Source organism: Trichoderma breve, chromosome 4 (assembly GCF_028502605.1).
Source record: "Trichoderma breve strain T069 chromosome 4, whole genome shotgun sequence".
NCBI classification, from domain to species: domain Eukaryota; kingdom Fungi; phylum Ascomycota; class Sordariomycetes; order Hypocreales; family Hypocreaceae; genus Trichoderma; species Trichoderma breve.
Genome location: NC_079235.1, coordinates 396,132 through 423,723, shown reverse-complemented (window position 1 = coordinate 423,723; position 27,592 = coordinate 396,132). Strand labels below are relative to the sequence as shown.

The window sequence follows — 27,592 nt, the reverse complement described above, 5'->3', positions numbered from 1 at the left end:
AATAATTCAACGGTACTATTTTTTTTTTTTAAAGAAAAAAAGAAAGAAAAAGCATCTAGAATCAATTGTATACTTTGCATGGCTCAAGTGTGCCTTGAATTTAGTATTCGAACGCTTCCAACCAACTTGTTGCTTCTACGCCTTTTTGGAATCTCGACTTGTCTCTTTGAGATATCTGAGTAAGTAATGCTATTGGTCATATTTTACAGGTACCAAAAGCTGTCCCCCATTGATGTGGTCTTGTAGTATACGGTCCAGCTCAAATTCTACTTGTAGCGACCGCTGTCGCCAGTCGAGACAGATTGGCCGGCTCTGAAGCCAATCAGGCGTGAATAACTCCATTCCTAATCCTTGCTGATGATAGATATGAGTATCCTGCTCGATCTGGCCATCCGCAGGTCGATGTGTTATGTGAGTGTGGCCAAGCAGATAGTACATTAGGCCATCATTGCTCATCAATAACCCGTCTATTCCCGCTGGCTTGGCGTAATATGTAATGAAGTGGTTTCCAACCGCGTCGGGAATGAGCACTGAGATGGTCCGTAATGCAGGACTTGGGTACTGCTCTAGTGAATCTTGCCTCAGGAGGCTGTTGCTGATTTCAAAGGAGTGCCATGTTTCGAGACTGGTTGCGTAGACGAGGCCGTTATATAGACCTTGTCGTCCGACGTGTTTCATCAGTTGTGCGATCCAAAGGAGCCACGATGGCTGAGGACTGCATTGGCCAACTATGTAAAGCATAGGCAAGGTGCCGTTTTCAACATCTTCACATAGTAAAAGAACTGGACTTTGCGAGCCGTTGCTACTTGGCAATGCTGTCTTGAATGCCCCTTCTGTTGCTGCAAACTGCATAGTTTCGTAGAAATACAGATATGCTAGATGCTTGTACGCCTCTGTATTTTGCCCACCTTCAAGTATTGATAGCAACCAGAATGTGCGGCCAAAAAGAAAACTGCATAGAATTGCAGATGCGTTGTATGGTGTTGTCGTCTTGTGGAGGAGAGGCGGGATCGTAAATGTCTGTATTTCAGGATTTTCTTCGCCTGCTTCGGCTGTGTCTGATGTTAAAGGCAGTAGAATTGACTTGTTGGAGTTTCTCCACGCTCGTAGCTTTTGTTGCAACCAGTGAAGCTTGGTTAATGCCATCGACTTAGAATATCGTGGAACTAAATTCCAAATGAGATCCTCCAATCCTGACTCAGCTAAGAGATTGAGGAGACTCTGTCTTAGAGACGACGGCGTAGCACAGGCTTCATCACATGCCAATGCTTGTCGTGTTGAGGGAATTTTGTTTTGAAGTGGGAGTGCCATGAATCGTGTCCAACCGAGCCCCTGAAGAGCTGTGTCGAGGCAGTCTAAAGCAGGGACACCAAGAGTTTGAGAATGTGATGCACTGCTTTTATACATCTCGAAGTAGTGGTTCGCTGAATGTATATGACCGCATGCTGCTGTTATGTTACCTGCGAAACACTTCTCGCCGATGTTATCAGATACAACATTACCGAATAGAGATCTTAAATGAACTGGCTTTCGTACCTCAAAATAGGCCATCAGTATCAGCGTCGCAATGAGAATATCCTTTGTCTTCTTTGCCTCCTCAAAATTGCGACTTAATTCCTGGAGAGCAAATGTGTACGCTTGAATGGCGATTACTTTCGTGTCAAGCCCACGATCTTGGTCGTTCTCTCCGGGCATCGACATCATTAACACGGCGCGATGCATACTTCCAAGGGAAGAAAACATCATGTAGAGGTACTCAATTCCCCATGCTTCCTCACACAGACGATCTCTCCAGAACCATAAGTGCTCTGCTGGGAACAAGATTGGCAATGTGCGGAATAGGTACTGGTGATAGGCCAATACCTCTCGTGCCCCGGCGAGTGGCCGTTGAGAGGGACGTGGATTGCTAGGCAATCCAATGAGAGGGAGGCCATCGTTGCGGAAAAGTTGCTGAGAATAATTCAATCCTTCTCCAATTGACGATGAACAAGATGGAGAGTCTGGAGAAAGAGATTGTGCGCTGTTCAGAGCTGAAGAAGCCCCACGACGATGACTGCGACGCTGCGGCTCGCGTACTTGAACTTGCCTCTTCGGAAGATAACCCGCACATTCGATATTCCCAGCTTCACAACGTTCGCATTCTGGTTTCCTCTCGTCACACTTGACATGCCGTGCACGACAAGTAAGGCAGCCCGTACGTCTCCTTCGTTTCTCTGTCATGTTCACGATGCTGGCTCTTCAACTGAGTAAGGGTGCGACAGCGCTCGTTGTTGTACTATCGAGTTAGTCGATCGAAGCGAGATAGCCGGCAATCTCCTATGTTAGTAAGCAGGACTCGGTATTCGGTGGGATTCGACTAGACTAGAAGGCCTTCTAAGACGTCAGATGGAACCAAAAGCCGGATCTACTGCCGTAAGCCACACTCGGCGGCGACGTGGAGCAGGGGAGATGGCCCTAGCAGTTTACGGTATGTACACTCAAGGGTGCTTATAGGCACTCCGCGGAGATGTCATGTATGCCCCAAGAAGGCATTCTTTCCGGCGATTCATTGACATTAATCAGCTAAGGACTATACGATGGATGAATAATCGATGCTGAAAACTCCATGATGAAAAATAATATTGATTATGTTGAAGGATGACCAAACCAAGTTGTTTGAGAGAGTTGGGTGTCTGAGAAAGTTCTATAAAGACTAAGATGGCGGTCTCATCGATTTGGGAATTGTCTCGAGCAACAAACAATAGCATCAGCACTTAAACAATAACTATCTCTTTTCACAAACTCAAACTATATACTTTGTCTTATCACACAACTTTAAATCACAATGGCTTCCCGATCTAACAACTCTGTGGTCATCATCGGCTCCGGCCCTGGAATTGGTTCCCACACTGCCGCCATCTTCGCTTCCAAACGATTCAACAAGGTGGCTCTCGTGGCTAGAAACCCTGCCAAACTGGAGAAAGATGCTGCTTTTGTAAACAGCGCTGCTCCAGGACAGGTGGAGATCCAGACTTACCCCACCGACATCGCCAATAGCCAGGCACTTGCGGCTACTCTCGCACAGATCACCAATGATCTTGGAACTCCCGAGTTCGTCTTGTTCAACGCTGCTGTCATTGCTCTGACTCCTCTCTTGGAGTTTGATGACGAGAGCATCCTTGAGGACTTTAAGGTCTCCACCATTGCTCTTCACAACACCGCCAAGTGGGCAATTCCTCAGCTCTCTGCCCTGGCTAAGCAGGACTCCACCGCTAAGCCGACTCTGATGGTCACCAACTCTCACCTTCCAGAGACTCCTCTTGAGGATCTCTTCTCTCTCTCTCTTACAAAGGCTTCTCAGAAGAACCTTACTTTGTCACTTCGCCAAAAGTTTGCCGATTTGGGTATCCACATCTGCTTGTTGGCTGTTGCCGGCACTGTTGCAGATGAGAACCCCAACCTTAACAACGAGAATGTCTCAAGCAAGGCGTGGGATCTGTATAACCAGGAGAAGAGTGCTTGGACCGAGGAGATCCGAATCAACCCATAAGCGGGTGGAAATAGTCAGCGATAGATTCATCAAGCCAGCAGTTGTTATTTAAGCATTGTTGATTAGACACTGTTAGAGATGCACTGTTAGAGAGATAGACAGACAGACACAATTATATCTACTTTTGTTTCCGATCTATTCTGAGTGCCATGTGTTACCATCTGTTAAGCTACCGTCATTAGATACAACGGATAACTAATACTCGCATGCTATTGTGGAACCCTTGTTGGACATGTCAATACCCATACTGTATCCGACAGAATAATACTAAGCTTTCTAAGCTTAGCGAAATTAGTCTCGCATTCTCTATCTAAGGTGGTGGGATCAAGTCAAGACCCTTAACCTCCAGGTGAAACGAGTCATTCCGTGAATAAGATCCAGCAACATCCAAGTCCAGCCGACCCTTCTCACACTCCTCAAAATCCAGCTCCTGGATGAGCAGCTCGCCATCCTTGTCCCAACTTGGTCCAGCCAAAACCTTACCAAATGGAGAAATAATGCACGATCCTCCACCGCTAATGAACTTGCCCTCCCGCTTCACCTCACTGATCCACTCGGGAAGCTGATCGTCGCGGACAGCTTGATTAGAGCTCACAACAAAAGTCCGTCCCTCGAATCCGATTGTTTGCATAAGTGGAAGCCATGTTGCTCTTCCATCGGCAGTTGGCGCAAGATACAAGTTGACATTCTGCTGATACAGAGTCTGGCGCAAAAGAGGCATGTAGTTCTCCCAGCAGATGGCGGCAGCAAGACAGATTTTGACTCCTTTAATAGTTGTGCTCACGGCTTTGAGTGATCGAGGCTGGCCCTGGCCCCAGACGAGTCGCTCACTTCCCGTTGGAAGAACTTTGCGTCGCTTTCCAACAATTCCCTTGGCTGGATCGACATACACCACGGCGCAGTACAAAGTGCCTCCAGATCTCTCCAACACGCCAGTGACTATGTAGACTCCAGTCTCGTGCGCAATTCTCTCTAGCTCTTCCCGTGTGCCGTCTCCGCGCACTCCGTTGTCGTTGGTAGGCAGTTGCCGACTAACCCAATCATCATATGCGCCTTCAGGAGTATCTCCCAGATCGACGGCTCCTTGGAAATACGACAAGTACTGGTGATAGCCGTCCGGAGTGCGCTCACCAATTTTGGCGCCAAATGTTGCTGATCTAGGATATCCACCCAAGTAAACTTCAGGGAAAAGAATGAGGTCAACACCCTCAGCAGCACCTTCTTTGACCTTGTTCTCAAGTTGCTTGAGAGTGTTGCTAGTTGTATCGAGGGTTCGGCATTGTGCCGCAGCAATCTTGAGAATCTTGGGCATGTTTAGAGGTAGGATTTCTGTTTGTGTAGGGTTGGTAATGATCAAATAAGCGCTTGAAAGCGACAAAACCACCTGAGCACCAAATGAAGGACAGTGAGGTAGTTATTTAGAGTTTTGAAGCAGGTATAACATGTAGCAGCTTCTCTCTTTTTATTGAACGTCTTATCAATGAATATCAGTGTTCCCCGCAAGATTGTCAGACACATCTCTTCCCACCATTTGTGATGATCCTGGGGTAAAACTCCAGTTGTTTCCTCCACATCCGCCGTCTTCCGTTAGTTCGCGAGAAAGCCGGCATAAGCGATCCAGACGGCGTTCTTTCATTGGCTACATCCCCCAAGCACACCATATTTTGTGTTGCCCCTCCATACATTAGGCAATTTTGAGCGTAATCACGGATGGTTGAGCATTATCTCACCTTGGTATGGTGTTGTGCTATGTATAGTAATTGATATATAGTGATCGTTCGTCATGTTCAACGCGAATTCATTATTCTACTAGCTTCAAAGCTATATCACACAATCCCGCTAAGCTGCCAATCGCGAATACAAAGTTGCAGCCTTTCTATCATTCAATGTGATGGCCTCGACACTCCAGAAATTGAAGATTGCCACCGCGCAGGTGCATACTCTTGACAACCCTGAAAGAGCTCTTCAAGTGCTTGAAACTAAAGTGCGAAAATTGAGCTCCGAAGATGTCGACCTTGTGCTATTCCCCGAAGTCTTTATCGGCGGATTTCCGCGCCTGTCCACATTTGGTAACTCTGCAATTGGGAGTTTTGGAGAAGAGAAGGATTACAGCCCATACATGAACCATTGGCGGGCATCCGTTGATCTTGGAGATACACCAAGAGGAGCTGGCCAAAAATGGATACGTCGAGAACTACCTCTACCTGCCAATCGGCCATACAGGGGAGACGGCACAAGAGAGCGTTTGGAAAAGATAGCTGCGGCAACTGACGTCTTCATAATTGTCGGTATTCTTGAAAGGTGTGGTGGAACTTTATACAGCTCTATTGTCTACATCTGTCCCAGGTTAGGTATTATTGGGAAGAGGCGCAAGGTGATGCCAACAGGCCTGGAAAGAGTTGCGTGGGGTCAAGGGAGCCCGTCAACACTTGAAGCTGTGTCAACGGTTATCAGAGGGGTGAAGCTCAGGATGGCGGGTAAGTCATGAGATATTCCCCCCATGAAGGTGAAGTTGCGCTAAAAACTACAAAGCTGCTATTTGTTGGGAGAATTGGATGCCGCTTTTACGACAGAGTATCTACGAGCAGAATATTAACCTGTTCCTTGGCCCAACTGCTCATGCCACTGAGATTTGGGTTCCATTGATGCAAACAATTGGCGTTGAAAGCCGAGCTTTTGTGTTATCAGCTACGCCATGCATTAGAGCAAACGACCTCCCGAAATGGATAACTGAATTAGCTGAACGAGGAGATCAAATAGTGAGTCGCGGAGGGTCTGTTATTGTCTCTCCAAATGGCAATCTTTTGGGGGGGCCGGGATGGGACCAGGATGATGAGATTTTCATCGCAGAGGTCGATTTTGCTGAATGTGAGCAGCCGGGAGACGATTGGGTGAGACCGTCTCGTGCGAGGCGAGATGCATTTGACTTCACAGTTGACGGATTGGATATGAAGAAGGCATAAGAAGAAGACGTAGAGGAGAGAAGAGGAGGATATATCCGTTTAAGGCAATAAATCCCTACGTAGATGTTTTCCGACATGGCGATTGGAGGAGTAGCCTTCGCACTTATTGTTAGGGTTGCAACAAATGACGAGAATAGTCTCTTGGTAAGGTCGAGATGTCTAAAAGTCACTGCCTACTTGAGGATGATATCGCACGTTAGGGTTGCTTTTAAGAAGAGGACGGCCCGAATTGTACCGAGAGAGCAGTCCGAGTCAGTGTGTCTCACTGCCGCGGAGATCTCTACTTTTGGTTACCCATACTATGGTAACACAAATAAAATGCGCTTAGAAAGCACTATTGCTTATGAAGCACATTCTGGCTTAACAATCTACGGTGAAGCTATACATGACACGAGTTGTAGAAGTGAAATCAAGAATTTTTTTCGTCTTGGGGTATTTGGCATGGGTCTGGAGCTCAAGGTTGGAATGGGCAGAAAGCCGTGATGAGATTCAGGCATCACAATATCCTGCGGATGCTATTTTCGCACCATTATAGCACATGTAGCGCAAAGGGGCACAAGCAACGAGCCAATCACATCAATATGTTGTTTTATGACTTTAAATTAGGAATCGAATAGGTGAGCAACTGGGGTTTTGTGAGGCATAGAGCCACAGCGGGGATTGGCGAGCCCATAGTCAATTGCTTTTACCGCTAAGCTTGCCGAATAGACTACAATTTTGCATTTAGTAGTGATTTATAATTAAACTGCCATAGGCTGCTATTTCTATTCATACGAAACCATCTGAAGAAAGTATAGGTTGGTTCAGTGTGCCTCATTTGTGACGTCAGTTTGGTTTTCAGCTGTTCGGTCCGCCTGTTTAAAGTTGATACACACCACACTAAACCTTACGATTTCATCAAGTTTTCTAGCCATTTAACATCTAATCAATAAGATTAACATTAATACTACTCCAGATTCTGAGCAGCCTCTCTAGTACGATCCTCAAGTACGCTTCATTTAGACGCCGGCTTTGTCATGTCTAAGACACTACCAAAGGGGCTCTATGCTCCCCTCCCGGTCTTCTTCAACGCTGAAGATGAAATAGGCAAGCAAACACCCCTGAGAAGTACGAAAATTTTGAATGACAGCGTTCTAACATGGGCGTAGATTACGTGGCATTTGTGAATCATGCGAAATGTAGACCGGCCAAATGATAGTTATAAGACAATCCGGTCAATCGATTGCTGATCATTATGAATAGATGTTACAGCGCCGGGAATTTTGCCTATTGTTTCTGCTAGCATGGGAGAAGCAGTACACTTGGTCCGTCGCAGTCTATCTCCAGCTAATCGTTCTTTGACTAACATGGAATTTCCAGACCCCGCAAGAGCGTATCAAGTTAATACAGACACTCCGACATGCCCTCGACTCGATTGGTTTGGAGAAGACACCAATTGTCGCTGGTGTAGGAGGCAATAGCACTCGTGAGACAATTCAGCTAGCTCGCGATGCTGCTGCTGCAGGCGCAGATTTTGCCCTTGTGATCACTCCTGGTTATTGGGCTGGTTACCTCAAAGGAAACCCAGTGGCGGTTAGAAGATTTTTCGTCGATGTGGCAGCAGGGTCCCCAATTCCAGTGTACAGTCCTCTGCCCCCGGCTCTCGCGGCATTGCTTGCTAATACTGTTCTGCGGAATAGGGTCATTTACAATTTCCCTCCTGTGACGGCAGGAATCGACTTGGAAAGTGACGATATTGCCGAAATTGCAAAATTGGCACCGAACGTTTGCGGCATAATGCTATCGTACGTTTCTATCTCTATCTTACGTGAGAGCTATCTATAACACGACAACAGATGTGGCAATGTTGGAAAGCTGGCAAGAATTTCTGCTTTGCTTGATGGCACTTCTTTTACACCATTGGCTGGCCTAATCGATTTCCTCCTCCCCTCAGTGGTGGTCGGCTCTGCTGGTGCTATTAGTCCACTACCTAACATTGCGCCGGTGAGTAAAGCATTCGGTGAACGTGGGATCACAGCTGACATTATGCTTAGAAATTCTCCATGAAATTATGGAACTTGACACAAAATCTCGAAACTAAGGCAGATTTCAAGGCAGCACAAAAGTCTCAAGGCTTGGCTTCTCTCGCAGAGTCTGCTTTGTTGAAGAGCGGAGTATGTGCTTTATCAAAAAGGCCCTTTCGTATTACAGTATTCTAACAGCTGACAGGTTCCCGGCTTAAAAGCTCTGTTGAACAAGGATTTCGGATACCCTGCGGCGCCAAGATTGCCCCTTCTTGCTCATAGCGATGTGGTAACTTTGTCCCAAAACCAGTACATCAGCGATATTTTGGATCTGGAGAAGGATTTATAATACACAATAGAGGCTTGTTGATTTGTATCATTGGAAATTCTTATATTTGCCTACAAGGTGCAATATGTATAGCTAGAGTCTTCCTTTAACCAGCATTAATCCCTAAGCTTTTGGGTAATTCTTCTTGATATATTCCGCAATGTTGGGACGTTGCTCGAATGTCTCCCTGAAATTTGAGATTGTATCCGGAAGCTTCGTCTGCGCACAGGTTGTTAATAATATTATGTACAGTGGAATAGTCGAGCAGACTCACTGGAAGAGTTCCTGTCCTCTGGTCATTGTCGATGGATTGATAAATCGCAAAATCGACATATGTAATCTTGTCGCCCAACAGATAAGGCCCCCCGGACTCAGCGTAATACTGAGCTAATACATTGTAATACTGTGGTGCAGTGTCATTCTTATACTCCTCTGTTGAGTTTCCTAGGTTTGCCACCCATTTGAACTTGTTCATATTAGTATTTGACGTCAATATGGTCACAGAACTGTCCTAACTCACCCTCCAGTCAATGTATATATCTGACACCGCATCTACAACGTATTTCTCCCAGCTTGTTTCTCCATCATAGCGACCAAGGTCACGAGCGAGGTAGCGCAACGTCGGGATATGCTTCGATGAGTATTAGTAAGTTGAACAGCAGCTTTTGAAACTTAGATGATTGTACCTGGTTCAAAACGTGACCGTTGTATTCCACCGCAGGCAGTTTTCCGGTCCTCGTAAGGCCCCGGCGCTTCAACCCATCGCTAGTGTTTTGCCATGTTTCACCGGGGTACGAGTACCGAATTTCCTGATATTCGATTCCAGCATCCTTTAGAAAGAGGCTTAACAGATGGAGATTCAATGATTAGTTATCGGCGCTAAGAAATACGCGTTTAAAATACGCAGATCGCCGAAGTTAGCTGCGATCGAGATGCTGATACTCACTTCACGACTTCGCCGCGACCCATTCGGCCGATATCGAGATAATGGAATACAGTGGAAGATTGAGCCGCCATTGTGAAATCTGGGAACAAATTCATATGAAATTTTGTTTCAATCACAGCTTGGAGAGAACTTCTATCACACTATTAGGTGTTTATTTACACCAACCTTCGGTGGGCTCCCTTGACTTCTAATGTGCGCCAGATCCAAGGGCGTCAATGACGAGCAACTGAAACCGGCAACGACGTATTACAAATACAGATATTTAAAGTTACTTAAAAATCCAGGCGCTAAGGCACTTCAACCTCATGGAGTCAATTTAAAAAGTTGGAATCATTCTCAAAATAAATCTTGTTGAGCGGAGCAAAGCGAGCTAAACGACATAAGCGACATAATGGACGGGAGAGTGTGAAGGTTGGCTGGGGATGCTAATCACATTCTGTGTATCATCAAGTTTTGGGATACGTGGCATAACTGAGAAGATATGATCCCATTGAGAAACATGTTCTAGGATGCGAAATTCACTTTGTTATAATCCGCTGCCCAGAAGCTATTTGAGGGCCATTGAATTCTACTCTGTACTAAGATTCATCGAATTGCTAAACTTTCCAACATTGTCGGTAAAAAATGAGCCCAAAAGTACCCTTTACAGACTAATACTGCGATAGAAAATAGTTTTCACAATGCCGACACCTACAGACGCTCCCTTGGCCTTGTTCTGGTCTCCTGGAGCTTGCTCCTTTGTGCCTCACGTTGCATTATGTGAAGCTGGAATCAAATTTGATCTAGTTCTTGCTAAGATCGGACAAATGACGAAGGAATTCGAGGAAATGAACCCAAAGCGCCGCGTGCCAGTTTTAGTTATGGGCAGTGAAGTCATTACGGAGATGGCGGCTGTCCTCACTGCCATCGCAACCATTGCACCGGAAGCGCATATTCTCGGCAAAACCCCCCTCGAAAAAATTCGAGTATATGAATGGCTCAATTATCTGTCCACTACGGCCCACGGCCAAGCAATTGCGGAGATCTGGAGAACCGAGAGGTTCACTAATAACAAGGAGATATACCCTCAACTTCGAGCAAAGGGATATGAGACTATGCGGGAAATTTTTGCTCACATCGAGGCCAAATTCAAGGAATCCAATATTACGGAATTTGCCGTCGGAAAATGTTACACCGCTGCAGACGGGTTTCTAAGCGTTTTATACCTTTGGACGGCTAGATTCACCGAGGTCACCATTGACATTGATAATGACTACCCCGTATACGCAGCTTATGTCAAGAAGATGCTCCAAAGAACTGCCTTTATTGAAGCCAGAAGGATCCATAAGCTCTAAGTTTTGATGTGCTTTAACAAGACGAAATGGATATGGCACAAACTCTTTAAGAGGAAATTGACGAACCCGTGAGAGCTTATGATCACAAAGAAAAACAGAAGAACGGGACAGAGTTAAGAAAATACAATTTATACCAATAGGCTCAAAGTTATTGATAAAAGTAAAATCTCCAAGGCCTCCTCGAGTTACTCACGGTAAAGGATCTGTCATATCTCAAATGCTGTGGTCTCTCGCGTACTTCGCGTACGTAAAACATACCTCAGCATCCTATCAAGCTCTCGGCTTAACTTGTATCTATGGAGACATATATAGAATCCTTGTCATGAATTAAGGGCGGAATAGATGCTACTACGTAATCGTGTAATACAAGGGCGTAGTCTAATCTTTCAGCCGTGAGAGTTAGTTGCTTGATCTCCGTGGCCGATAATGCATTATCGTGTCAATTTCTGCTTCTGCTGATTCATCAGTATGTTTTCACGGCCTTTTAATTTCCTAGTCGCATGTTTTGTTCTCCATCATATCACACGATATACAGCTCAATGCCCTCTCTATCAGTATCCACAGGAAATCTGTCCAGAACACCCACCTCATGACCGCAACAACCCAAATCAACCACGAGCTCTTTGAGCTTCACGAGAGAAAGGGCCCAGATGACAGCCCGCAATTAGATCACTCTTCTCCTACGTCCAATGTGCAAAGAACTAGCATTGGGAAGCGACCAGAATGCTTCAAAAGTACATTCCAGGAGATTTGTTTTATCTTCATGGCCACTCTAGCTATGGCGACAAATAGTCTTGTGACTGGAGCCATGATTATCGTGACTGCATCAATTGGAAGAGATTTACACATGACACAGGCCCAAATCACTTGGATCAGTGCTGCTACCACGTAACAAACTGCTACTCTCTCAGCTTTAATCTTAGGGCTAACGAAGTGTCTAGTCTTTCTGCGGGAGCTCTCCAACTTCCCTTGGGCCAACTTACAGATCTTCTCGGTCGCAAGAGCTTTTTCATAGCTGGTATGGTCGGCTTCAGCATTAGCAGTCTTATACTCGGCTTCGCTCGGAACCCGTTTTGGATGAATATCTTATGCGGGTTTCTTGGTCTTTTTTCAGCTGTCATCGTCCCTCCTGCAATTGGAATACTTGGCGCTGCGTACTCTGAGCCGTCGAAGCGCAAAAATTGGGCATTTGCATGTTTCAGCGCAGGAAATCCCGTCGGATTTGGGCTTGGAAGCATTATTATGGGAATATCGGCCAGAATCTTTGATTGGCGCGCGGGCTTTTTCTTCTTCACGATTCTCTGGGGAATACTGGCTATTGTGTCGATTTGGGTCGTGCCTGACATTGAGGCTTATGAACCAGGGCCATTTGGGACAAGGCTAGCGGCAGCTCTGACGAAGTTTGACTATGTTGGAACGGCTCTTACGATTGTCGGCGTTGGCTTGTTCACAACTGCTTTGACGTACGTTGATATGCAAATAATATTTGGCGCAAAATTACTGACAAGGTCTGCAGACTTGGCCCAGTGGATGGTTGGAAATCTGCTCATGTCATCGCAATGCTAATCGTTGGCTTCTTTCTTCTCGTGGGGTTTGTGGTATGGGAAAAGAATTGCCCACATCCCCTGATGCCTCTGCATATATGGAAGGACAGAGGTTTTGCATTAGTGAGCAGCCACCAATTTGTTTAATGCTTTTGAACCACGTATGACTAAATTTGAATCTAGTTGATGCCCGTTTCCATCTTTGGAGTGATGTCGATGCTTTCCTCCAATTTTTGGCTCGCGCTCTTCTTACAAGAGTTCCATCACCGGCCGGCTTTGACTGTTGCTGTAGATCTGCTACCGCAAGTAATCTCTGCGCTTATATCTAATGTCGTGGCAGCAAATATCCTTCACCGAGTCAATAATAGTTTCATCATGGCGTTTGGCGCCGCCATGTACCTCGTCGCGAATCTACTACTTGCTGTTCAAAGTCCTCGAGCAACATATTGGGCCTTTATTTTTCCATCTCTATTGACAAACGTTATGGGTCTCGATTTGCAGTTCAATGTGACCAACGTGAGTTATCACCTGCCCGTCATGCATTGAGCTTATATCTCATTTCAATAATAGATGTACGTCATGCAGTCATTGCCATCTCACCAACAGTCGTTAGCTGGAGGCATATTTAACATGTTCATTCGACTGGGAACAACTATCATTTTTGGAATGTCTACTGCGGTATACAGTTCGGTGAAGAATACGATGGATGGCCAGGATGATGCTTTCAAGCCTTACAAGAGTGCATTCTACGTCTCGCTAGGGTTTGCTTCTTTAGCTTGTTTATTCGTTCCCTTTCTACGTATAGGGACACAGGGAAATTCTCCCAAAGAGGAATGATGTTGGTGTCTAGGTGTACTTTGGTTTTCGGAGAATTTAAATCTTGGACAAATACGAATAAGCATATTGGCGGGAAGCCATCGAGAGGGCTTACTTGGCTTACGCGCACCTCCACCGTATTAACCCAGCAAGTTATTGGTTCTTCCCACGTAAACACTTATAAATATAACTGGACTTCTGCTTGATTGAAGAATGCGTGGCACTCAGGCACTCAACCATCCTCTGTGACATTCAACTTAAGCTTGGCTAAGGCTTGGCTGCTTCATTAGCTTTCGGCTTTCGGTCTTCTGGCTGGCGGCGGAAGACAGAGCTCCGAGTTGAGTGCGGCCAGTAGCCAATAACGTCCTCTCTGAATAGCGTGCTCCTAAATAGCGGCATCGAGAAGCGGCGAGTGCGGCACAAGACCCTACATATTTGAGTGGGGAAATGAGGAATCTTCCAATTAGCTCAACTCTATCCAGTATGGCCGCCCGATTACATAGACAAGAAATTTACCGGGAGGGATTCCGCCTGTTTAATGGCGCTTACCTGGGTGGTGTGTTGCTCTGTAAGCATGAAAAATACGTCATGTTGGGAGACCAATCTGTGTTCTAGAAGTGTGTGTTTCAAAGGTTTATGAGGAGCCAAGTTGCAGATGTTTTGTTTCTGGAGTCTATGTAGGATATTAAGAAACATTGGCGGGTAATCCATAATAAACTATATGCAACACAACCTTCGAAAAGAGTCAGACCTTTAAGCCGACCGGTTTATGTGAACGTCGCCGAACCTCTTGTGTACCATAACGACTACGCCACAACTGTTACCATGGCTGTCTCAATTTCAGGCTTAAAAGGATGGCATCCTGGTGAAGTCGCTATGCAAACAAAATTGGGCTTTGCCGAAGCAATGGCCTCCACATGGCAGAAGATTGAAGACAGAATGCGCGAACAGCATCGCATTTTTCACACATCGAATCTACCATTCATTCCCATCACAACTCTTGATGATGAAGGACGTCCTTGGGCTTCGATCGTCGCTGGCGTTGGCGGAGAGATTGGATTTGTAGAAGGTCCTGATCTGAAAACACTCGTAGTCAACGCAAGACTATGGCCTGGAGAGCCACTTTTGGATACTCTGAACCAATGGGTTGACAGAAATGGCCAGAGCCCGACAAGCCCTGAGAGGTATTTGACAGCAGGGATAGGAATTGAGTTTCCCACACGAAGGCGCAATAAGTTTGCGGGGTTCATAAAGGATGTGAAACGTACATCAAACATGGACTTTAAACTGAATTTGCAGGTCGACCAAACCACTGGGTAAGTTTCGAGTCTGTAATTAGCTATTCTCAACTGTCTTGTCATGAACTGCTGCTAACTAGCTACAATACGTTGCAAATACAGAAACTGCCCGAAATACATCAATATCCGCAAACTTGTTGGACAGAAAGAAACGAAACCAGTCATCGCATACGAGAAACGACATCTTACACAGTTCGAAAGACTTCCGAATGAAGTCATCGACTTCATTACCAGCGCCGATACCGTTTTCATCGGATCTGTTTATAGGTCGGATTCAGCAACGGCCGAGCAGTTTCCTTCACAAACTGGAATGAATGCTCGTGGTGGATTGCCTGGATTTATACGCGTTAGCCCTTCAGATGGACGATCAGTGGTCCTGCCTGATTACTCCGGAAATAGATTCATGTCGAGCCTAGGGAATGTCGAAACGAGCAAACAGGTGGCGCTTACTATTGTCTCATTCACGACAGGAGACGTGCTTTACCTTACTGGTAGAGCAGACAACCTTGTCGGTCCGGCTGCGCTTGACATTATGGTTAAGCACGCGAGCATCACAGTCATGAAGACCACCGGTTTCATTTTTATTCGAGATGCTCTTCCCGTACGACAACAATTTGGCACTGAGGTTGAGCGCAGCCCATATAGCCCAAAGGTCAAATATCTGGTAGAGGAACCAGAAGGCCAAGCAAGTGCCGTTGGAGCACACAAGGCCAGACTTACGAGCGCAACACAATTATCACATGATCTTGCTGTATTCAGATTCAAGGTTACCTCAAAGCCTGGAGTCGAGCCGATCAAAATCCGACCTGGACAAGCCGTCGCCCTAGATTTTATGGACTGGATCGGACCACCGGCATATCAGCACATGGCAAACTCTGCTCCTGGCTCTGTTAATGATGATCGAATACGAACGTGGACAGTCTCGAGTGCACACGAGGATCGCGACGTGACATGGTTTGACATGACGATGCGCGAGATGAAGGGAGGGGCTGTAACAGGAGCATTATTCGATGTCTTGAGAAGACATCCGTTGAACCAATGGGAAAGACCAATAACAATTAACGAAGATGTCGTTGCTGAAGTTGTGGGCGTGACGGGCGACTTCTTCTTAGGACCTGATAACGTCAACATGCTCTGGGTCGCCGGTGGTATTGGAATTACGCCTTTTCTCTCCATGTTCAGTGCTTTGTCTGAACGCAGAGCAAAAGCCAATGGTGATGTTGTATTGGCGTTGTCAACGCGAGAGCCAGAAATGATGCTACGACTTATCCAATCCTCCCTACGCCATGCGGCTTCAAAAGTCAGAGTACGCATCGACATATTTACAAGGCAAGAATACGTCGATATGGAGGGAATTGACAGGAAGAGTGTACAAATCGTATTGCACAAGGGTCGGATTGCGCCGGATTATTGGGCAGAGGTGGCCAGTGGTAGAGATGTTCTAATATGTGGTCCAGGTGGATTTGGAGATGCCGCAATGGATGGTCTGAGAGATGTGGGAGTACCTGATGAGAATATGTTACGAGAGGGCTTTTATTGAGGTGGACGATGGGCGATTTAAAAGGTTATTAAGCGTTGTTTTTATTGGATGGAAGCATATTGAAATGATTGAACTTTTCCCCCCATTTTATGTTTAAAATACATCCTTCTTCACTCATGGAGCTACCTTGCTGAAACGTCTTGGCCCATTGTTCAACGAGTTAAGCGTCATAACCGAGATAGCCGATGGCAACTCGCGGTAGCACCAATGCCTCGCTTCTAGTTGCCTCTTTCAATGGCAACTTGGCGGCGACATTCATCGCTTAGATCGCCAAACCTATATATTAACAGATACTCTTAACTGAACCCACGTGTCTCTTGTTTTAATAAATACACAGGGTCTGAGATTGACTACAGAAATCTTGTAAAGCTCACAAGGTTTTGTGTGATTACATGACACCACGGTGTAAGACCTCATAGAATGTTTTGATGAATCTTACTAACGATTGAAGCATCAAAATGTCATTCACTTCAAAACTCCCTTTAAAACTATGGTACTCCCCAGGGGCCTGCTCCATTGCCGCACATATAACTCTACTTGAGGCTGGGCTGCAGCCTGAGCTCATATGCATCGAATTTGCGGACATGACTGAAGAGTTTGCTCGCCTAAATCCAAAACGAAAGGTTCCCGTATTGGCAGTTGGAGATCAAGTTATTACTGAAATGCCGGCTATTCTTACGGCTATCTCAGCATTGAGTCCTGACCGGAAGTTGATGGGAAAGGATACGTCGGAGACCGTGCGCGCATACGAGTGGCTGAACTACCTTTCTGGTACCCTTCATGGGCAAGGGTATGGAGGACTCTGGAGGCCAGAGAGGTTTGTGAGCGATACATCGGTATATCCGTTGGTGAAAGAAAAGGCAAGACAAACAATCAAGGACTGTTATACCTTCATTGATGGCAAACTGAAACAAGCCAAGGCCGCCTATTCAGTGGGGGATTCCTTCACAGGCGTAGACGCTTTTCTTCTGGTGTTCTATCTTTGGGGAATCAGGATCAAGATCGACATGGACACAGGATACCCATCATACGCAGCATTGGCACATAGGCTTTTAGAGAGGGAATCAGTTATTGCAGCACGAAAAGTTCATGTACGTATGACACAGGAAATACTTGGGTAGAATGGGCAGGATTCATGTGTTGTCTATCTAATGTTAAATAGAGGCTAAAAGTTGAGTATATCAAATTATGAGCTCTCCTGCCATATATTTGAGGCAAATGAGTCATGTCACGGTAGGAGAATTTTCTAGTTGGCCCGCATGCTTCTATAGAGAACCAGTTGAAGCTGTTTAGTAAGAAACTGCTGACAGCTAGGCGATTCTTATTTTCTAATTCACGATTAACTTGTTTGTAATTTCTAAATTGTGTTTTATATGTGATTATATGTTTTGAGTCGTGCTTGCTCTCAATACCTTCTGATTTTCCATATTGGCTATGATGCTAAGGGTTCCTCTTCCAAAGACCATCGTATTCGGTTAATTGACTGTGGGGTCTTTTGCCTCTACCTGGTGCACGACCGGTAGGAATCTTAGTAATAAACATAAGCCAAAGAGAGGATCTTCCAAAAAGCTGTGAGGAGATTGGAGGGGAATATGAAATTATGAAACAGCTTCCGTAATGACAACATAAACGTATGCTGCATTATCCGCTCGAAAGAGGTACTGCACAAGAATGTAATTTAAATATACTTCCATCTTCAGCCACCTACGACAGTCATGTCAATGAACCGTAGAAGTAGCCAGGAAACGATTAAAGATTACGCTCCCCAAGAAAACACCAGCGAGGACGGATAGAAAGTAGCCGACATTCATAGTCATTGCCGCGATCATCCTGTCCAAAAGTCAGCAGCTTCCTTAAGTTCCACTCCTTCATGCGTACTAACAGTAAATAGCCAACACCTGCAAGGATAAGATCCATGAATGCCAGCCTAACGGCTTCATTGGCTCTCCATGGGCGTATTGTCGTTTTGGAATCGGCTAGATGTGAAGGTATTCTGCCATGGCGACGTCGGCGTGCGATTGCGTTTACGACTTGGGGGAAATTAACACGAATTGCTAAGAGAGCTCTGAAGATGGTCGCAAAGCCTATCAGAAATATGCAAGTTCCAGCATATTGTCCAGTAGTTTGGGGAATCCAGGAGGATGAAAAGAGAGCGGTCTTTGTAGAGGTGAAAAAGGTCGTGGCCATTGAGTCCATTGTCATCATACTAGATGAGTCCATGGGTATGGTACCTGTTGAAGACCCAGGCATAGGCATATCCATCTTGATAATCAGATATTGCGATACAGATGAGAAATGAGTGTTGTCAAAAAAGAAGCCCAAGTTACATAGCCACCTCAGGTCGCTTAATGTTTGCTTCGGGATAGCCAGAATCAGCTCAAAATTCACTATGGCCACCTTTATATTCGTGAAGTTCAAACGAGGGCTTCCATGTTGAGTCTCAGTTGAAGGTGGGGGGCCAGGATGAATCATTCCATGTCTTTTTGCGCCTTCTGCTAACTGTTTCTGTAATTTGTAAATCCCAGCTGCCCTATCAGAAACAGCACGAGTGACAGGATATATCAACTAGTAAACAAGGTTATCATATGTGATAATGCACCATCTCTTTTTGACGCGCGAGTCGGTGGGGAAACTTGCTCAAACACGCTCTTAATGAATATGTAACCACACCACAATTCTACGGCAGTTTAATGCTTTTATTTAAGAAAAATAACCAAAGCGGTTCTCTTTTTAAAATTTCCGTTCAGTCCATTTACAGACAACCACTCTCAACCAATTATAGTATGGACATTTCTTGTCATAAAACAAGTCTATTGTTACTGAGCAACAAGCTTGTTAGTCTTCTTTCATTGTTTAAATCTCTGCCCTGCCCCCTCTTCCCCCTTCCCCCTTCTGCTGCTGTAGGATATCCGTTTGTGCCAAAGCTAAACCTGCCGATAATAGGGGGCGGCTAACCCCTACAGAAAACCGCGAAGATGATGGGCAATCCCGCATGGCTTCCTCAGCCAGTTCAGCTGCATTCAAGCCGCGCATTCGTATGCGATCCACTGACTGCCGAACAATGCGCCTGGTATAAGCAACGCTGGCACTATTGGTATTACAATCTGGAATTATCATCAGCCGTATTCAACTGACCCATTTCCCGTCAGGTACATTGCCGACCATGTTTTTGCTCTGCCAACAATTGCATTTTTTATGTGCGCCATCGGCATTTTCATTATTGGCCATTTCATATCGGAAATCCTTGGCTACCGACGATCTCGAGGGCCTCTACTATGGCGGAAACTGGTTGCCGTTGTTCGATATCTCTCTTACCGTGGTTTTCACGTCAAGTCGTTAAAATGGAACTCAGCCCCGGTTGGAATTCTTCTGTTGGGACTTGCCGGGGCCATCTTCTTCTTCTGTAAGTCAAAAACAACCCACGTCATGACAGAGCCTGATGGGCTAGTTAGGTATGGACTTGATTCCACAGCCTTATTATTGGTCAACTAAGATATACGGCAATTCGCCTGCCCTGGCGACCAGATCTGGATGGTTGAGTCTGGCATGTATGCCATTCATCTTGTACGTCAATCTAGAGCGAAAAAGCTTGAAAAGCACTAATAGTATCCAGTGCAACCGCAAGCAAGACGAATTGGATCACACTGCTGACGGGAGTTTCGTATGAGAAACTCCAAGTCTTCCACAGATGGATTTCCTATGCCTTTTTTGTCCTTGCTCTCATGCACACATTCCCATTCATTGTATACCACATCCGATTTCATGACATGCAGCACCATTTTTCGTCCAATCTCGTATTTTACTGGACCGGCATCGTTGCGTTGAATTTTCAAGCATGGCTCACCTTTGCGTCTCATAGCACAATCCGGTGAGTTGCAATCTAGAGGCCATAAATGTCGAAGAATGTGGCTAATCCAAAGCTCAGAAATCTCGGTTACGAATTCTTCAAAATGACGCATTTCATCGCTGTCGTTCTATTCATGTTGACATTCTTTTGGCACTGCGGCTTTAGGCTCAGTTCATGGTAAGAATAATCGGCTACTGCCTACACAGCATACAAACATACAGGTATTGACATACTCGCAGGGACTATTTTATCGCTACGGCCGCTGTATATGTTCCCTGTTATGTCTACCCCTGGCTCCGAACCTACTTTGAGTACGGCGTCGGTCAGAAAGCTCAGCTTCTTGTGGAAGACAATGGCTTCATTCGCATCACAGTTCCGGTTCAGTTCAACTGGAAACCCGGGCAGCATTGTTTCCTGCGATTTACAAGCTTTGGTCTACTACACACTCTATCGTCTCACCCTTTTACTATCTGCTCTTTGCCTGCTGCGGGACCGAATGAGCAATCTGAACTCGTTTTTTATATTCGTCAGGGAATCGGCCTCACTGCTAAGTTACAGCAACATGCTCTTCAACAGCCTGGAAGTTCGGTGCCCGTGCTCATTGATGGTCCCTACGGAGGTATCAATGAGCAGCAGTATTATGATGGTGAACATCTCCTCGTCATTGCAGGGGGCTCGGGCGCAGGCTGGTGTTTTCCGTTCATCGAACAATTTGCCAGGCAGCGGTGGATTTCAGCAGATGAAGAGCATGGCCAAACTGTGTCAACTGACAGCAAGATCGTTTCTAAAAGCGCCGGCTCTGGGCCTCTCTCGCTGCGTGTCATCATGGTCACTCGAGACATCAATAGCCGGACATGGTTTCTCCGTGCCATCAATGAGCTGTTAGCAAAGTCTTCAGCAACAGATTCATCTCATATTGACGTACATGTCTATCTGACCGGACCGGATTCACAAAATGTCAATTCAACGCCTATAGCTGTTGACCAGGCTTCGAAAGAATCCGACGCGTTGGCAGATGATAAAATCATCACAGAAGAGGGACACAAGCTTATTGTGCCAGAGAAAGAATTCCAGGGCCGGCCACAGTTACCTCAACTTATCCACGAGGAGGCAACCAGGGTATTAGAATCTGGGCAATCGCTCAACGTCTATGTTTGTGGACCTACTACAATGCAGAACGATGTACGAAATGCTGCCGCCGAGGAAAACCTGAACATTATTACAGGTTCGAAAGCCGGCCAAGTCTATTTTCACGCGGAACATTTCTCGTGGGCATGAGTAGACTCATAGCATCAGACGTTTGTGGATATAAAATTAAAAACTAAATAAAATGGTACAAGGGAAGAGACTCGGCTGTCGGGTGTAATTGAGAGAAGAAACAATTAAATAAATAAACATTAATACTGTCACCATCCTCTGGGAGCCCATTATTGGTCTCTTACCTTTCACTACCCTACCAGAAAGATTAGATCTATTCGTAGAAGTGGCGGCATTTGCCCTCGGCCATTCTTAGCCTATCCGGATATCGGGAATGCAGGGAACCCGGGGATTTTAAACACCCAAAATAGCTATACGCACACAACAGCTGCAACCGATCTACATAAACGGTACTCTTGGTGCTCATTTGTGTGTGAATATTCATCTTATGGTCCCTGTTTTTCCTCCGATACCCGCTTGCCTATTATTCAACCGGTGCGGGTAGCAACCCTGCCAACTCCTGCAGTTCGGTAACATTCCCAGAATCAGTAAGCATAGGGAAACTAGATGCATAGCCAGATAGTGCTTATCCAAGACTGTAATGGTGACTGCGCCTTTGCTTCAAACTCAAACTCGAGTAAGACATATAATATTGTATTACAAACCAAATGCGAATACATTAAAAGGCCAAAAGCTGAAACATTGCGTGGCATGACCTGCGTGGCTTGGAGAGAAAGGCGTTTACATGGTGGCGAAGCTATGTAAAATGTTAGAGAGTCGAAGCGTCTAGGCTTTTCCCCGCATTATAAGCGCATTGTGGGCTGTCAGCTATCGTGTTGGAATACGATGTGTAAATTGACACAGAGAATGGAGATGTTGGGGTTGTTACATCATCTCGGCATCAGAAATCGTTAGGCTCGTTATTGACGGGTCTAAGTCGTGTATAAATGAAGCTTCTGCCCTTTGCCTTTCAGCTCAAACCGCTTTACCTCTAAGATTCATTTCATCAGCGAAAATTCGTTTATTTCAGCTTATTTCAGCTCTTCTACAGCAAATACCCCCCAGATAGTCAAGATGTCGACAGGCAGCTGCTGGTGCGGCAATCTCAAATACGAGTTCGACGGAGACTCTAAGCACGTGGTAGGATTTCACAACTGAATGGAAGACTGAAGATGCATACTGAACATGATACAGATCTTGTGTCACTGCCTGACCTGCCAAAAGATATCCGGGACAACTAATACCGCCAATATTCCTGTCCCGCGAGAACAGCTGAGGGTGACTGGATCCCCCAAATCTCACACTGAAAAACACGAGGATGGATTCAACTTGACCAAATTCTTCTGTGGTGACTGCGGCACGACAATCTTCAAGCAGGCTGATGCAGACATGTTTGCACCAGTCTCTTTGGTCCAGGCGGGAACGTTGGATGGCCCTGCTAAGGACAAGGTCAGCCAACCTGTCGCGGAGTTGAATGTGAGAATCAGGCAACCTTGGTTAACTGAAGTTGGTACCGCTGCTCAAAAGCAAGGATTTGACTAGATATTATAAGAATGAAAAATGTTTTGGGAATGGAATGATGTCGCGGAGCAGATTCATCTTGTATTCAGATTGCTGCTATAATTCTTTACGTGTATGTATAGTTGAATCGGATTATGAACTACACAAAAAGGACCCCTGCTCTCATTCAAAAATAAGCTATAGGCTTATGTATGTCGGAAAGCTAGCCTTTCTTGGTTTCGTTTCTTATGATTTACACGAACAGTAAGCCTGCTAGTAAGAACTGCTAATATGGAGTCGGCACCTTTCTTCCCGTTGTTGCACCCCACCTTACTCCGCGTGCGAGACTTCTCAATACCGAATATCTGAAGGAGTTTCTAAGACAAACAGGTGGCAAGATTTCAGATGCTTGACATCTATTGTATGAAACGGAAAGCAATTTAATGATAAAAATAAATATCAGGAAAATACATATAAAAAGGTATCTCGAGTATAACATATCAGTAATCTCAATAAGCACATGTTGAGTTGTTCATAGCGGGGTAGAACTAAGACTTTCAAAGAGTCATAGATACTGAGCCGAGTTCCGTAATAAATAATCGATATATCGGATTGACATCGGCGAGAAGTTCAAATCTGCCACTGTGTACGTATTTCCGGGAGGGCTAATCTCCCCGAACTTTCCAACTGTTTTCTTAACAGCAACTCTGTACCTGAATGACCCCTCATCTGGCACGAATATTGGAAAATGCCGGCCAGTTCACTGCAGCAGTCTGGGCCATTTGGGTCTTTGGATGAATATCTCAAGGCTCGCGAGTCGCTTGTGAACGCGGAGAAGGCCCATGGATATGAAGGTTTGGTCCAAAGGACAACTCTAGAGGCGGAAGCTGAAGATATTATTCAGCGCCTCAAAGAATGGGAAGATAAAAACATCTATGGTGTCAAGAGTGACGGCTCCGGACACGAAGCTGGCCACCGGTTTTTCCATGGCCTAGATCTTGTTCCGGATAGCAAACTATTCGATATTGCTATAAAAGCCCCCAAAGGCTGTCTTTTGCATTGCCACTACGACTGCCTTCTGCCTCCGGACACTGCCCTCAGCGATGCCAGGAACCAACCGAATCTCTACATCAAATGCGACGTTCCATTAGTCTCGCAGGGGCTCTTTGCTTATGCTTTGCCTCAATTCGACGTGTTCAGCCAAGATATACCTCTAACTGAATCCACCAACCTGTTCAGCAAGGCGTATGTCGCTGGATCCTGGATGCGGTATTCCGATTTCTTGAGCAAGTTTCCAGGTGGAGCAGAGAAGGCCGAATCGTGGCTCTATAAGCGAATGGTCTTACAGCCAGATGATGCTTATCATCCTAAGCAGACAGTTAACGGGTAAGCAGAAACAAGGGAGATATGGTAAAATGAGCTAAGAAGCTAAGATTACTAGCATCTGGCAACAATTTATTCGGGCGGTCACAGTTATCCGATCTATGTTTGGCTATGAGACGGCCTACAGAGAGCAATTTAGAAGAGTGCTGTGGAAATTTGCCCAAGATGGTATCATGTATGCCGAGATTCGGGTAGCTCTTAATTATGGGTTTTCCATCAAGTCCGATGATGGCACTCGAGAACTTAAGCAGAAAGAAGCTTTGGAGATTTTCCAGCAAATGTTGAAAGAAGAAATCCCAAAGATACAGGCTGCAGGACATGTATTCTACGGTGTCAAGGTTATCTATGCATGCATGCGATCTTCGTCTAGAGAAGCCATGCTTTGGTGCATGGATAACTGCATCGAAATGAAGCAACTATTCCCAGACCTCATTTGCGGTGAGATTTCTCTGACTCTCACTGGCTCGATATTCGAAGGCTTACACGTTCCCTAGCTTTTGATATGCAGGGACAAGAAGATACAGGACAGCCGCTTTCTTACTGGGTGTCTGATCTTCTCGCGATGCGTGCTAAAATTACAGCATTGAATCTCGATCTACCGTTCATATTCCATGCCGGCGAGACGCTCGACCACGGAGGAGAAACTGATTCCAATCTGTATGATGCTATTCTATTGGATACGAAGCGCATCGGACACGGTTTCAGTATCACCAAGCACCCACTTCTAATGCAAATTTGCAAGGAGAGGCAGATTGCCATTGAGACGTGCCCCATATCCAACGAGGTCTTGGGATTGGTCCCGACAACAAAGTCCCACCACCTGCCCGTTCTCCTGGCTAATTGTGTTCCTTGCACTGTCAACAGCGACGACCCTGGGTCTTGGAAGTGAGTGTTTGTCTGTGCTTTAGTCGAGAGTCAGTACTGACAGGTGCAGAGCGAGTATGCTATCTCACGATTTCCATCAAGCGATGATGAGTAGCGAGAATATGTCGCTCATGGGTTGGCGGACTCTAGCCGAATGGAGCATCTCCTATAGCTGTGTTGATGCAGCGACAAAGGAGAAGTTGCTTAGCGACTACGGTAAAAGATGGACAGAGTTCTGTCAATGGATTGTTGATGTATATGGAAAAGCCTAAACTCGGCGTGGATGGGCAAACATAAAAAGAGTGCATTAATCGGTGCAAGGAGTTTCAACAAGGCAGCAACACCTATTCTCAACAAGGTGTTTGGCGGCATACGGATTTGACGATTACCTTTCTTGGGATTTCAACATTTAATTTTCTGTTTCATGGGAGCTGCCACTCAACATCTGACAGCATGATACCCAAAGAATACATGTACATTTTGGTCGGACTGAGCAATCCGCTACAAAAAGACGTTTCTGACTCATTCATTCAATGTGAACGGCCTTTCAACCGTGATTAAGAAGGCAACATTCCAGCATAATACTCTTATTACCAGTAAGCTTAGTGTAAGAGGTTTTGTTCAGGAATGCGTAGCTGAATCCAGCGTTGAGGTTGTTCATGATGACCGTCACATTGATCTCCGAAATAGCTCGGGGAGAATTTCCATAATGTCCGTAGGTACCAGTGTTATAACATTTAACTCTGAGACCGGTCCACAGAGAACGCGTTCCATTCGGGCCCGAGTGGGATCATATAGGTCACTTAATAAGTGAATTTGATCTTAGCAAGGACAGGGTTCACAAGCTTGCACTCGACTAAATTGCCGTCTGCGGGAGTACGGTCATTTCTGGGCAAAAGGTAAAGCCTCTTTCCCCGCAACTCATAATTGCCCTTGCAATATTGACTCAGTGTCCGCCGTGAAACCGTTAGTCGAAAGGGCTGGTCTTTCATAGTCCGCTCGAAAGATATGGTCGACGTACCGAAAGAATATGGATGTATTCGCTGAATCCTATTTACTTATGCGACCTCAGATAATGCGACCAAGCGAGAATGCATCGCACTAGGTACTCCGGGTGGACGGTCCATGCTGCTGAGGCCTACTTTGCTCCCTTCCAGACCTCTTCCACAGACTCTTCCTGGCCTAGCTTCGGAGTATAAGTGAGGTCGTGCCAGACAAAGAATGTATGCAGGATGTCCTCATCTATGCATGTAACCACGTTGTTTGGGAACTTCTTCGTAATTCTCCGTAATTCTTTGAGGATACCTGGGGGGATGTAAAGGGCTTTGAGAAGGTGGACCTGGAGACGAAAGCCGGGAAAACCCTTACCGCCTCGGCGCAGAATGGACGCATCGCAAATCACGTCGCCCCAAAGCGGATTTCAAGGACCATGTTCCTCCATCTGCCAGCGCCTCAAAAGCTTGAGCGTTACCTCATAGAGCAACATGACGCGACCGTGATGCGTTTTGATCACGCCAACGATCGAATCACGCTGGTCCTTCGAGAGATAATCGCACTGCGCAACGACAATGCAACTCGTGCCGAGGACGTCGGCCGTCTCGTCAAGAAAGTCGACCAACTGCTGGATACGGAGGGAATTTGACTACTCTTTGTTTTTTGGAACAATGTCGATGCAGTTCCGGGGGTGTGTTGAGGGCAACTGGCATCGACGTTGCGTTACTACGTCGTCCGGTGTATGATCGTCGTCCGAATCTGACTCTGAATGCTCTGGGTCCGGATCATCTACGATTACAACACCTGTCTGGAAAGAGTCATCAACATCGCCGAGGGGGTCTTTCGGTGGAGAAGCAGTAGTCTTTGCGCGCTTTTTTGAGAGACCCTTCTGCTTACGGTCAAGGAAGATGAAGCGCCTTTCTATCTTGATCTGTTCGCGCGTCTGCAGCTTGTTGTATGTGGTCATGATGACAGTGCGTGCAGTCCATGAAAAAGTCAGTGAATGCTAGTAGGCGGGAGCGGCATTCCTTACCTGAGGCTCAGAGTTTGACAACTTCTGCAGTGTTATAATAACATCCCTCTTGAGTACGACGTTGGCCCGGCCTAATTTATCAGCTTGGGTGGGCGTAGCGTACTACATCAAGACGGTGAGACCGGGAGAGTTTTCTTTGATCTCAGCGGCTGTTTGATTCGTGGTACTGGGAGGATTGATAATGAGCGTGGGAAAGAAGATATCCTTGCTCTCTCCGTTAGGCAAAGGGGGAAGCTTACCGGCGCTCAATCATGACGATGGTTCCTGTCAATCACTTTTTAAGAATTAACAATATGTTAAAAAAAAAAAAAAAAAAAAAAAAAAAAAACGGTAGCAGTAGTAACAGACAGTAGCAGACAGTAGCAGACAGTAATAGCAGATAGTAGTAGACAATGGTAGACAATTCTAGACAATAGCAGACAGTAGCAAACAGTAGTAAACAGTAGTAAATAGTAGTAGATAGTAGTAGGTAAT

At 45.8% G+C, this 27,592-nt stretch overlaps 13 protein-coding genes across 13 annotated transcripts; 9 read left to right on the top strand and 4 right to left on the bottom strand.

Annotated features, from left to right (window-relative positions):
* Positions 1-189: 189 nt before the first annotated feature.
* On the bottom strand, positions 190-1,701 carry T069G_06443 (uncharacterized protein; the record flags this gene model as incomplete). The annotated part of the gene is made up of 2 exons (XM_056173653.1): positions 190-1,470; positions 1,537-1,701. The coding sequence occupies 2 exons, from the start codon at positions 1,699-1,701 to the stop codon at positions 190-192; spliced, it is 1,446 nt and encodes a 481-aa protein (XP_056027232.1).
* Positions 1,702-2,824: 1,123 nt separating this feature from the next.
* Positions 2,825-3,529, top strand: T069G_06442 (short chain dehydrogenase domain-containing protein; the record flags this gene model as incomplete). The annotated part of the gene is made up of 1 exon (XM_056173652.1): positions 2,825-3,529. One exon carries the CDS (start codon positions 2,825-2,827, stop codon positions 3,527-3,529), a length of 705 nt encoding a protein of 234 aa, XP_056027231.1.
* A 310-nt stretch (positions 3,530-3,839) lies between these two features.
* On the bottom strand, positions 3,840-4,841 carry T069G_06441 (carbon-nitrogen hydrolase domain-containing protein; the record flags this gene model as incomplete). The annotated part of the gene is made up of 1 exon (XM_056173651.1): positions 3,840-4,841. The coding sequence occupies one exon, from the start codon at positions 4,839-4,841 to the stop codon at positions 3,840-3,842; it is 1,002 nt and encodes a 333-aa protein (XP_056027230.1).
* A 579-nt stretch (positions 4,842-5,420) lies between these two features.
* On the top strand, positions 5,421-6,492 carry T069G_06440 (carbon-nitrogen hydrolase domain-containing protein; the record flags this gene model as incomplete). Its single annotated transcript, XM_056173650.1, has 2 exons — positions 5,421-6,006; positions 6,062-6,492. The coding sequence occupies 2 exons, from the start codon at positions 5,421-5,423 to the stop codon at positions 6,490-6,492; spliced, it is 1,017 nt and encodes a 338-aa protein (XP_056027229.1).
* Positions 6,493-7,508: 1,016 nt separating this feature from the next.
* On the top strand, positions 7,509-8,844 carry T069G_06439 (dihydrodipicolinate synthetase family domain-containing protein; the record flags this gene model as incomplete). The annotated part of the gene is made up of 8 exons (XM_056173649.1): positions 7,509-7,578; positions 7,641-7,670; positions 7,735-7,796; positions 7,852-8,111; positions 8,172-8,276; positions 8,328-8,475; positions 8,526-8,645; positions 8,701-8,844. 8 exons carry the CDS (start codon positions 7,509-7,511, stop codon positions 8,842-8,844), a joined length of 939 nt encoding a protein of 312 aa, XP_056027228.1.
* A 102-nt stretch (positions 8,845-8,946) lies between these two features.
* T069G_06438 (uncharacterized protein) lies at positions 8,947-9,840 on the bottom strand (the record flags this gene model as incomplete). The annotated part of the gene is made up of 5 exons (XM_056173648.1): positions 8,947-9,042; positions 9,098-9,289; positions 9,344-9,454; positions 9,510-9,666; positions 9,770-9,840. The coding sequence occupies 5 exons, from the start codon at positions 9,838-9,840 to the stop codon at positions 8,947-8,949; spliced, it is 627 nt and encodes a 208-aa protein (XP_056027227.1).
* Positions 9,841-10,449: 609 nt separating this feature from the next.
* On the top strand, positions 10,450-11,103 carry T069G_06437 (uncharacterized protein; the record flags this gene model as incomplete). Its single annotated transcript, XM_056173647.1, has 1 exon — positions 10,450-11,103. One exon carries the CDS (start codon positions 10,450-10,452, stop codon positions 11,101-11,103), a length of 654 nt encoding a protein of 217 aa, XP_056027226.1.
* Positions 11,104-11,692: 589 nt separating this feature from the next.
* T069G_06436 (major facilitator superfamily domain-containing protein) lies at positions 11,693-13,484 on the top strand (the record flags this gene model as incomplete). The annotated part of the gene is made up of 5 exons (XM_056173646.1): positions 11,693-11,991; positions 12,045-12,566; positions 12,620-12,770; positions 12,831-13,163; positions 13,218-13,484. The coding sequence occupies 5 exons, from the start codon at positions 11,693-11,695 to the stop codon at positions 13,482-13,484; spliced, it is 1,572 nt and encodes a 523-aa protein (XP_056027225.1).
* An 804-nt stretch (positions 13,485-14,288) lies between these two features.
* Positions 14,289-16,301, top strand: T069G_06435 (uncharacterized protein; the record flags this gene model as incomplete). Its single annotated transcript, XM_056173645.1, has 2 exons — positions 14,289-14,779; positions 14,864-16,301. The coding sequence occupies 2 exons, from the start codon at positions 14,289-14,291 to the stop codon at positions 16,299-16,301; spliced, it is 1,929 nt and encodes a 642-aa protein (XP_056027224.1).
* Positions 16,302-19,276: 2,975 nt separating this feature from the next.
* Positions 19,277-21,426, top strand: T069G_06434 (ferric reductase like transmembrane component domain-containing protein; the record flags this gene model as incomplete). Its single annotated transcript, XM_056173644.1, has 7 exons — positions 19,277-19,395; positions 19,451-19,704; positions 19,754-19,865; positions 19,915-20,169; positions 20,227-20,325; positions 20,388-20,837; positions 20,922-21,426. 7 exons carry the CDS (start codon positions 19,277-19,279, stop codon positions 21,424-21,426), a joined length of 1,794 nt encoding a protein of 597 aa, XP_056027223.1.
* Positions 21,427-22,419: 993 nt separating this feature from the next.
* Positions 22,420-22,887, top strand: T069G_06433 (glutathione-dependent formaldehyde-activating enzyme domain-containing protein; the record flags this gene model as incomplete). Its single annotated transcript, XM_056173643.1, has 2 exons — positions 22,420-22,485; positions 22,540-22,887. 2 exons carry the CDS (start codon positions 22,420-22,422, stop codon positions 22,885-22,887), a joined length of 414 nt encoding a protein of 137 aa, XP_056027222.1.
* Positions 22,888-23,593: 706 nt separating this feature from the next.
* On the top strand, positions 23,594-25,364 carry T069G_06432 (adenosine/AMP deaminase domain-containing protein; the record flags this gene model as incomplete). Its single annotated transcript, XM_056173642.1, has 4 exons — positions 23,594-24,231; positions 24,287-24,666; positions 24,723-25,113; positions 25,163-25,364. 4 exons carry the CDS (start codon positions 23,594-23,596, stop codon positions 25,362-25,364), a joined length of 1,611 nt encoding a protein of 536 aa, XP_056027221.1.
* Positions 25,365-26,230: 866 nt separating this feature from the next.
* On the bottom strand, positions 26,231-27,052 carry T069G_06431 (uncharacterized protein; the record flags this gene model as incomplete). Its single annotated transcript, XM_056173641.1, has 3 exons — positions 26,231-26,431; positions 26,564-26,713; positions 26,813-27,052. 3 exons carry the CDS (start codon positions 27,050-27,052, stop codon positions 26,231-26,233), a joined length of 591 nt encoding a protein of 196 aa, XP_056027220.1.
* Between the last annotated feature and the right edge of the window lie 540 nt (positions 27,053-27,592).